The sequence below is a fragment of the Garra rufa genome, chromosome 24 (assembly GCF_049309525.1).
Source record: "Garra rufa chromosome 24, GarRuf1.0, whole genome shotgun sequence".
Lineage (NCBI taxonomy): Eukaryota > Metazoa > Chordata > Actinopteri > Cypriniformes > Cyprinidae > Garra > Garra rufa.
This window is the reverse complement of record NC_133384.1, coordinates 361,770-372,579: the sequence shown is the minus strand read 5'-3', so window position 1 is coordinate 372,579 and position 10,810 is coordinate 361,770. Positions and strand designations below refer to the sequence as shown.

At 45.2% G+C, this 10,810-nt stretch overlaps 1 protein-coding gene across 1 annotated transcript; it reads left to right on the top strand.

The window, feature by feature from the left end:
- The first annotated feature begins 278 nt into the window (after window positions 1-278).
- On the top strand, window positions 279-9,323 carry LOC141299991 (uncharacterized). The gene is made up of 5 exons (XM_073830295.1): window positions 279-368; window positions 1,668-1,778; window positions 8,489-8,655; window positions 8,971-9,184; window positions 9,270-9,323. Exons 1-5 carry the CDS (start codon window positions 279-281, stop codon window positions 9,321-9,323), a joined length of 636 nt encoding a protein of 211 aa, XP_073686396.1.
- Window positions 9,324-10,810: the final 1,487 nt, after the last annotated feature.

The window sequence follows — 10,810 nt, the reverse complement described above, 5'->3', positions numbered from 1 at the left end:
TCTTTAGTTTTACAGCATGCATCATGTTTTCTCACTCATATTTACAATAACCTATGTCAGATTCAGAACAAACTTGCACTGATTTCTTACCTACATTCTATGATCAGTTTACAGTAGGTGTTGATCTCCGAGCACCTATAATGCATAACAGATAGGTTTGAAATTTTGATTAGCAGCTTTTAATTAACAAATACTTTTTTTTTTTTGTCCAGGAAACATCTGTAATATAATTTTCTCTGCCTTGAAACTTAAAATGTTTTTATTTTTATAGGTGCTTTATGGTTGATAAAGACCAGGGCGAAATCAATGCCATCCGTAAGGTATTCAACGAGTCAGATGTTCTCCTTTGTTGGTACCATGTAACACAAGTAAGTACTATTAGATTAAATGAAGACTGCATTGAGTTTTGCTCCTTTTGATAGAACTGAAATAAAATGAGTATCCATGTTATTTTTTAATGTAAGAGCAGTGCATACATTTATAACTTTAAGGGACTTCACCAAAAAATGAAAATTACCCCATGATATACTGACACTCAAGCCATCCTAGGGGTGTATGTCAGATAGAAAGAGTCAGATAGACTAACAGACTAACAACTATTTTTGTATTAATCTATCGACTAATTTACTGATTAATCGATTAATCTAAAAGACTAATTTCCCACCAAAAATCAACAAGAACAATTTATTTTTAATAAAATCTATTAATTTGAGATGTTTTTGTTTATTAAATATTTATGTACGTAAATATTAAAATGGAATCCAGAAAATAATGGAAAATAATTTATATAAAACTGTAAAACTTAATTAATAAGACATGGCTTTTTGATAAATAAAAACAATGAATTTGGAAATAAAACGCATTTCATAGGGCCATTTTGGGGTGGTAATAAAAATAGATGTAAGTGAATAATAGCCTTTAACATGACTTAAAATACATATATAATAGCAATGAGACAATACTAATTAGTTAAAAAATAAAGAATTAAAAGCAAGAAACCATATGGTTTTATTGCACAAAACTGTTGAAATAAACAATGTATTATAAACAATAGAGCTAATAGACATTACACTTTACAACCAAGGCCTGCAGAGGGTGCCAATGGCCTGACGATTGTTTTTACACTTCACTGCGCAATCTAATCCTTGTAAATGATAACGGTTTCTGTGGAACATCATACTGTGAATGGAGCTACTGTGAGATGCACGTATGTAACCTACACGTATGTAAATAATTGACGCACCTATATTAAAACTGCATCAAATACATTTAACTGAATTGTAGCATTTGTGAATTCACAATTATGCTTAATTATGATTTTTAAATGGGTTTAATATATAATGCAGCCTTGGAAAACACTCTAACATTGTGTTTCATGCATTCTCGTCAGTGAAATGTTCCACTTCCGATATTTTCGGTAATCAGTCTTTTTTTAAAAAATGACCTGGCTCTTCCAAGCTTTATAATGACAGTAAATGGGTGATATTTATTAATCCAATGCAAGTCCAGTAAAGCATCCATCCATTTTTTTTTGTAATAAAAATATTCATATTTAAAACTTAATACAGATTTTATTGGACTTCTATAAATAGCAATCAATAGCAATAATTTTGTTTGTTTTGTTACACATTTAAATTATTATTATTTATTTTTTTATTGCCCCACAGGCAGTAACTCGTTGGCTTTCAAGATCTGAATCTGGTGTGAGTGGACCTGAAAAGGCAGATTCAAGACAGCACATCATGCAGTTAATGGCAGAACTGAAATCCTGTTCCACGGTACATTGCTTTTTCCGTTTTAATTTACTGTAATTTACCATGCAAACATAGCCTTGGTAACAAGCTATATTGCAACAACAACATGCAGTGCAATAAGAATAAGAATAAGAATAAGAATATGGGGGTTTATGGCACTGCATATTATATATATATATATATATATATATATATATATATATATATTGTGGCGGGAGTCCCGAGGCACAATCAGCGTCGCCCTGGCAACTCACGCCAAACACCTGGACCTCATCACCACGGACCAATCGTTCACGGACGCCGCCCCTACAAAAGCCGGTTGCTCACCACAGATCACTGAGAAACTATCTCCGATGAGGTTGAAGCTTACCTGCTCTCTGCTCTCATTTCCCCCTACAGATTCGCCGTGAACGATTGGCCACCGTCACTTCTGGACACCGCCACCACCGCGAACTCACCTTCAAGCACCTACCCGTTTGCTTGCACCTTCCTGGGGAATTCTGCACGACAAGGACTTCACCTCTCACGGAGCACCGACGCACATTCACCTGCCACTTCACCGTTTCACTTAAGTCTGTTCAATAAACTCACCCTCCGGGGCTCAACTAAAAGTCTTGTCTTGTCGTGCTGTTCCCCGCCCGGCCACAAGGTGGTGGAGAATGCGGGCAAGTTTCCGGGCCTGAGAACACCGACGAGCAAGACTCACTGTTTGTTTACACCGCCATCTTGCCCCCATTCACTTCCGGTTCTGTTTTTTCAGGGCGCGCCGCTCCCCGAGATCATGGAAGAACTGGTCAAACAACTCACCGAGGTTAGCGTCCGCCAGCAGCAATGCTTTGAACTGTTGACGGAGCAACATGGACAGATTCAAGGATATTTGGCAGAACTACGTGCCCCGGCTGCTCACACCGTCCCGCTGCCGGACCCCCGCGCCGCCGCCGCTCGACTACTACCTAAACTGACCGCAGATGATGATATTGAGGCTTACCTCAAAATGTTTGAGTCTGTCGCTCGCACAGAGGGTTGGGCGAGAGGAATTTGGGCGGAGATATTGGCACCGCTGCTTTCTGGTGAGGCCCAACGGGCGTATTTTTCATTGCCAGCAGCAGCACAAAATAACTATAGTGAATTAAAGAGAGAAATTTTAGGGCGTTTGGGGCTTTCAGCCGTTGCGGCTGCACAGCGTTTTCATGACTGGGAGTTTAAAGCACGGTTGCCAATTCGCGCTCAAATAGCCGATCTGATGCGGTTAGCAGAGCATTGGTTACTAGAGAACTCGCCATCTCCGGCCCAGGTAGTCGAGAAAGTAGTAGTCGACCGGGTGCTGAGAGCGCTACCGCGTTCAATGAAGCAGGCGGCCGGGATGAAGGGTCCAAGAACTCTAGCCGAGCTGGTTGACGCCGTGGAGCTGGCGGACGCAGCCTTCCACCGGGAGGCCGGGGAGCGAGCGCCGCCTTTCCCCCGGAGGGTGAACCAGGAGCGACGCACGCCAGAGGCGCACCCCCGCGCAGTATACAGACCGCCCAGTCCCCGCGACGAGCCAATGCCCACCGATCCACCATCGCCGACCCCCAAAGCCTGGATGACCGGCTGCGTGGTGCACCGGGAAACGCCACCAGGAGCCCCCACGACCTTCGTCATGATTCGAGGACGACGGTATCGGGCCCTCCTCGACTCCGGAAGTTCAGTCTCCCTCGCCAGGCCCGGACCCCTAGAACCCCGGCCAGCCCCCAAGTCAACGATGCCTATCACGTGTGTCCACGGTGACACCCGTCAGGTACCTACAAGTCTACTTACCTTTCGTAGGGATGGAAAAGCCTGGACCCTGGAAGTCGGAGTCGTAAGCGACCTGCCGGTCCCATTGCTGTTGGGGCGCGACTGGCCGGGGTTGGAGGCTGCCCTCGCCGAAGCTGCCCGGTCCCCTCGTCCTCGGCACCACCAGCATCGGCCGCCGTCGCGGGGATCTCGAGGCCATACCAACCTGTTGACAACCGACAGTGGGAGAGATGGTGAGTCCCCCTCCCGTAATACTAACCTCTTCCATGATGTCTTCCGGCAGGTTACGGGCGGGGGAGACTTTGGCCGCGCCCAGAAGGAGGACGACCGGCTGAAGCACTGTTGGCGACAGGTCCGCATCCTGGAGGGAAAGGAAGTCCTCCCGGCACCTCACCCTCTCCCATATTTCGTCGTCCAGAACGGTCTGCTATACTGCGTCGCGGAGCGACGGGGGGAGGTCAAACACCTGCTGGTCGTCCCAAAGACCAAGACGGAGCTGGTCCTAGAGTTGGCACATTCGCACCCCATGGCTGGTCACCTGGGAGCCCAAAACACGACGCAACGGATTCGGGATCGATTCCACTGGCCCGGCCTGGAGGCCGAGGTCAGGAGGTTTTGCCAGGCCTGCCCTACGTGCCAGCGCACGTCACCCAGAAAACCTCCCCCCAGCCCGCTGATTCCATTACCCATCATCGGGGTGCCCTTTGAGCGAATCGGGATGGACATCGTGGGGCCGTTGCCGAGGTCTGGCCGGGGACACGAGCACATCCTCGTTATCGTGGACTACGCCACCCGGTACCCAGAAGCAGTCCCCCTCCGCCAAGCCACCGCCAAAGCCATCGCTCGCGAGCTGTTCCTGCTCTCCAGCCGGGTGGGTCTACCGTCGGAGATACTGACCGACCAGGGAACCCCCTTTATGTCCCGGCTAATGGCTGACCTCTGCCGGCTGCTGAAGGTAAAGCAAGTGAGGACCTCGGTCTACCACCCCCAGACCGACGGGCTCGTCGAGAGGTTCAACCAGACCTTAAAACAGATGTTGCGACGGGTGGCCGCCGAAGACAAAAAGGACTGGGATCTGCTCTTGCCTTATGTGCTGTTCGGCATCCGGGAGGTACCACAGGCCTCCACAGGGTTCACTCCCTTCGAACTCCTCTTCGGCCGGCAACCCCGTGGCCTCCTCGACGTAGCCCGAGAAGCCTGGGAGCAGCAGCCGGCAGTCTACCGGACCGTCGTCGAGCACGTCCGAGACATGCGGGAGAAGATCGACCGGGTCATGCCGTTAGTCCGGGAACACCTGGTGAAATCCCAACAGGCCCAGCAACGTCTCTACAACCGGGCGGCCCAACCGCGGGAGTTCCAACCTGGAGATAGGGTGATGGTCCTGGTCCCCAACGCAGCCTGCAAGTTCTTGGCCCAGTGGCAGGGGCCCTACACGGTTGAGGAGCGAGTGGGCCCAGTTAACTACCGGGTAAGACAACCCGGCCGAAGAAGAGTAAACCAATTATATCACGTTAACCTGTTGAAGAAGTGGATCGGGGACCGGGACCAGCTCGCCGCCCTCGCCTCCCAAGATCCCGCGGTTGTAGATGTCAATCCCAACCTGTCAGCCACACAGAAGACGGAGCTGCGGCACCTGGTCGGTCAGTTCCTGGACGTCTTCTCCGACAGCCCCGGCCAGACTAATGTCCTAAGCCACGACATCTGCACCCCTCCGGGCGTCCTCGTCCGGCAACGGCCCTACCGAGTCCCAGAGGCCCGCCGGCAGGCTATAGAGGCGGAAGTTCAAAAGATGCTCAAGCTGGGGGTAATAGAACCATCACGGAGCCCGTGGTCCAGCCCGATTGTCCTGGTCCCGAAGCCCGACGGCACCCTGAGGTTCTGTAATGACTACCGACGCCTAAACGACATCTCCGACTTTGACAGCTACCCCATGCCCCGAGTGGATGAGCTCCTGGAACGGTTGGGGAGGGCTCGGTACATCACAACACTCGACCTCACCAAAGGCTACTGGCAAGTCCCCCTCTCGGCCGACGCCAAGCCCAAAACGGCCTTCTCGACGCCCTCGGGGCACTGGCAGTACCGGGTTCTCCCCTTTGGCCTGCATGGGGCCCCCGCCACCTTTCAACGACTAATGGATGTAATCCTCCGTCCCCATCAGGCCTATGCCGCAGCGTACCTCGACGACGTGGTCATCCACTCGGAGGCGTGGGAAGACCACCTGGAGCGGCTGCGCAGGGTGCTGTTGGAGCTTCGCCGGGCTGGACTAACCGCCAACCCCCGCAAATGCCACCTAGCCATGAACGAAGGCAGGTACCTCGGCTTCAAAGTGGGAAGAGGACTCATCCGGCCTCAGGAGGACAAGGTCAAAGCCATTATGGATGCCCCTAAGCCATCCACCAAGTCGCAGGTACGTGCCTTCTTGGGGTTGGCGGGTTATTATCGGTGCTTTATCCCCGGCTTTTCCTCTATAGCCGCCCCTCTGACAGACCTGACCAGGAAGGGACAGCCAGAGCGGATCCGTTGGTCTGGGGAAACCGAGGAGGCCTTCCGGCGCATCAAGGAGGCCCTGACCACCGAGCCCGTCCTGCGTGCCCCAGACTTCAACTGTCCCTTCCTGCTCCAAACGGATGCCTCCGACACGGGATTGGGGGCCGTGCTCTCCCAGGTCCAGGAGGGAGAGGAGCATCCGATTGTGTACATCAGCCGGAAGCTGTCCAAGGCCGAGCGCAACTACGCCGCGGTAGAGAAAGAAGCTCTCGCCATCAAGTGGGCAGTCCTGGAGCTGAGGTACTATTTATTAGGTCGACATTTTACACTGTTTACAGATCATGCACCGCTACAGTGGATGGCCCGGGCCAAAGACACTAACGCCCGGGTCACGAGGTGGTTCCTCTCGCTCCAGGACTTCCACTTCGATGTGCGCCACCGGGCCGGATCCAGCAACTCCAACGCTGACGGACTCTCTCGGTCTTGGGCAGCGTATGCAGGTCTGTCAGGGGTCATTCCCCTCCCACCCCCTGTCTCCCCTTTTGTTTCTGCCACCAGGACCAGGACGTCGCTTGGGGGGGGGAGTGTGGCGGGAGTCCCGAGGCACAATCAGCGTCGCCCTGGCAACTCACGCCAAACACCTGGACCTCATCACCACGGACCAATCGTTCACGGACGCCGCCCCTACAAAAGCCGGTTGCTCACCACAGATCACTGAGAAACTATCTCCGATGAGGTTGAAGCTTACCTGCTCTCTGCTCTCATTTCCCCCTACAGATTCGCCGTGAACGATTGGCCACCGTCACTTCTGGACACCGCCACCACCGCGAACTCACCTTCAAGCACCTACCCGTTTGCTTGCACCTTCCTGGGGAATTCTGCACGACAAGGACTTCACCTCTCACGGAGCACCGACGCACATTCACCTGCCACTTCACCGTTTCACTTAAGTCTGTTCAATAAACTCACCCTCCGGGGCTCAACTAAAAGTCTTGTCTTGTCGTGCTGTTCCCCGCCCGGCCACAATATATATATATATATATATATATTTGTAGCAATATAGGCAAAAATACATTGTATGAGTCAAAATGATCGAATTTACTTTTATGCCAAAAACCATTAGGATATTAAGTAAAGATCATGTTCCATTACGATATTTAGTAAATTACTACTGTAAATATATCAAAACTGTAAATATATCAAAACATAATTTTTGATTAGTAATATGTATTGCTAAGAACTTCATTTAGACAACTTTAAAGGTATTTTTAGATTTTTTTTGGAAACCCTCAGATTCCAGATTTTTAAATAGTTGTATCTCAGCCAAATATTGTCTATATATACAGTCATGTGAAAAATTTAGGACAACCTACTGAATTCCATGTTTTTCTGTATCAAGACTCTTAATTAAAATTGATCTGGTCCTTGGCAGGCCATACTTGTCCCATATTTTTCTAATTGTACTTTCATGAACTTTATTATTTACCTTGTTAACTGAGGCCTGTAGAATCTGCGGTGAAGTTTTTGGGTTGTCTGCCATTTCTCTGAGCGTTACACAGTCCGACCTTGGGGAGAATTTGCTGGGCCATCCACTCCTGGCAGGATTGGTGTCAGTCTTGAATGTCTTCCACTTGTGAATAAACTTCCTCACTAAGGAATGATGGACTTCAAATTGTTTGGAAATGGTTGTATTACTCTTCCCAGATTGATAACAGACAAAATTATTTTATGGAGGTGCCCACACTTGCTGATTATCAGTTAATAAAAGGCATTTGATTACCACAGTATTTGATTTGTCACACATGGCTTTTCCATTTTGGATTTATTTTTAAATAAATGATAAAACGGTGCAATATGCCATGTGTTATTGTTCATCTCAGGTTTTATTGTTTACATTTTATCACAGTGTGTGTTAAATAATTGTAATTTTATAATATCTAATTGTATGTAAAAAAAAAAAAAACATTAAATAAAACCACATAACAGTATTTACACTACCATTTAGAATTATGGAATATTTAAGATTAATGTTTTTTAAACAAATCTTATGCTCTTAAAGGGTATTTTTATTTGATCAAAAAATACAGTAAAAACAGCAATATTGTGAAACATTACAATGTATAACAATGTTTTCTATTTTAATATAATTTATTCTAGTCATGCCAAAGCTGAATTTTAATCAGTAATTTTCCCAATCTTTAGTGTCACAATCATTTTTCAGAATTATTTTCTAAAATTATTTTTATAACAATTGTAAATCTTTATTAGCACTTTATCAATGTAACATAAATTGGCTGAATAAAAGTATTAATAAAAAAAAAAGTTTTTACAAAAATTTATGTTTTGTATAAATGTTCTTTTTTTACTTTTTTATTCATCAAAGAATCCTGAAAAAAAAACGTACGACCTATAGATCAATTGCAGTTAATCACAGCACTAAACAACATGCTATTCCTTGTCTATTTTTACAGGAAGATGAATTCAAAAGGAAAGCTGACATTTTTCACTGCCGCTTTAGAAACCTAAAGGATGTGTGCAAGTATTTTAGCAACCACTGGGAGCCAATTGGTCATCTGTGGTCTAACTTTGGGAGGTGCTATAAGCATGGCGACTCGGACACAAACAATCTAATAGAACGGTACATGGCACTTTCATGCATGTTCTCTTGACTGTTTATTAGTGGTCTAGCAGAAAGCTAGCATTACATATTAAGTTTTTTTTTTTTTCTTGCACATTTGGAGTCCTTGTCGTTCTACTTCTCCCAATTGTCAGCTGTTTTCAGCTAGACCACATTTGTCAAAAAAACAAACACTTTAAAAAGTTAATGTAATTTTTTTTTTTTATTTGCTTGTTAATCATAAAGAATCCTGCCGACATTAAAAGGATACATTCTAATTATGCCAACCATGCTCCTCATGCAACCTCAATGTCTTTGCTTTTCTTTCTTGTCTAGCTTCTTCCACCGTTTGAAATACCAGTTCCTCTGCGGTATCCGAAACCGTAGATTGGATCACCTGATTGATGTACTACTGAACAAGACTGACAAGTACTTCAACATAATACAGGATTTGCAGTCGGCTGGGAGGATCTATAACCCTCTAGAATGCAAAATTGAAGAAATAAAGAAATCTGCTCAAAGGATGCTAGACAATGACTGGGCCAAGAGAGTTACTGTAGCTTCAACAGAAACATACATATACAATGTTCCATCTGAGAATAATCCACACATAGTTTACCGTGTATGCCCTGCAGAACAGTTCTGCAGCTGTGTTGCTGGTACGAGGGGATGTATGTGTAAGCATCTAATTTTATTAAGTCTTCTCACTTGTGGTGATGGTAAGACTTTTCCAGATATGAACACACAACTGCAAGCCCATGCCAACAACTTGATACAAAGTAATAAGTATACCATTTCCTGCAAAGCCTCAAAAAAAATTGAAGTTGAAAGCTTATTTGGAAGAGCAGTATCAAAACCATGTATTGGGACAAATGTGTGTGACTGCTGTACTTTCTCGTATCATAAGAAATGTGCTTGTCTACTACTTGCGAAGGGACTTTTTAATGAGATAAGTGAGACAAAAACAGAAAATGCGATTAACATTTCAGTGGAACCTATTCAAAATGAAACTGAAGTCAAAGACAGCCCTAGTTCAACTATCAGGAAGCTGGAAAGCATACTAAAGACTCTACAAACATGGGAAAGAATTCCTGAGGACATTGCGAATAAAGTCAATGAACTGGAAGTCCAAACAAACAAAGAAAATTCAAACAAAAGATTTGAGAGACTTTGTGATGACAAGTCACGTAAAATACGTCCACTATTTGCAAACAGAAAAAGAAAGACTGAAAGAGGCATTGCCTCAGAGACAAGGACAGATATCACATTAAGTTTTCCTATCAAGTCGAGAAGAAAACACAAAACAATCGGTGCAAAAAAATTATACAAAACTCAAGGGTTCAAATAAAGTACTTTTATTAAGGTGCATTGTTTTTGGCATCATCAAACTTTGTATTTGTTCTTCACTAAATCTGAAGTGCTCCAGTAATCAAGTTGCCATCAATAAAACAAACTTGTATTTAGTCACCTGTGCTTTTAACTAATGTAAAATAAAATAAAATAAATTACACTCCTCTGCGTGCTGTAATCTGAACTTTTCTTCTCTTTGTTTTCAAACAACATTTACAAACAAACCTGGGTGTTGAGTTTATTTCATACAATCCCCTAAAAAGGATAAGAAAACATTGGCCGCTGTGGGCCCAAAGCGGTGAGTGGCCAAATCCAGCTCTGATTCAGGACCAAGGTTTTGCAAATTAATTTTCATTCTTTCAATGCTCCTCCTGCAAATACAAAAAAATGATAATGTCATGTTAAATAACTAATGATGGACCATGTATGTGTCGTCTTTTAGTAACGCACCCCACACTACACTGTGTGGTAAAAAATAAAAATAGTTCAAATCTGTCTTGACTCAAGCTGCTACCACATTTTAATAATCTACACTGTCTAGGGGAAAGACTGGATCTATTTAGTAAATATGCTTATTACTGACATCTTAATTCACTTATATTTAAAAAAAAAAAAAATTATATAATAAGCTGTAGGTGTAGGATGTTTGATGCCATGCCATGCCATGCCCCCCCCTCCCCCCTCCCCCTTTTTTTTTCAATGCCATACCAGTTTCTATGGATGTATTCATGGCTATTAATAGGATGTAAATATTTACAGTGTTGCATACTAACTGATTCTTATGGTTATTTAAAAAGAAAATAATGTTATTGCCATCAAGATCTTC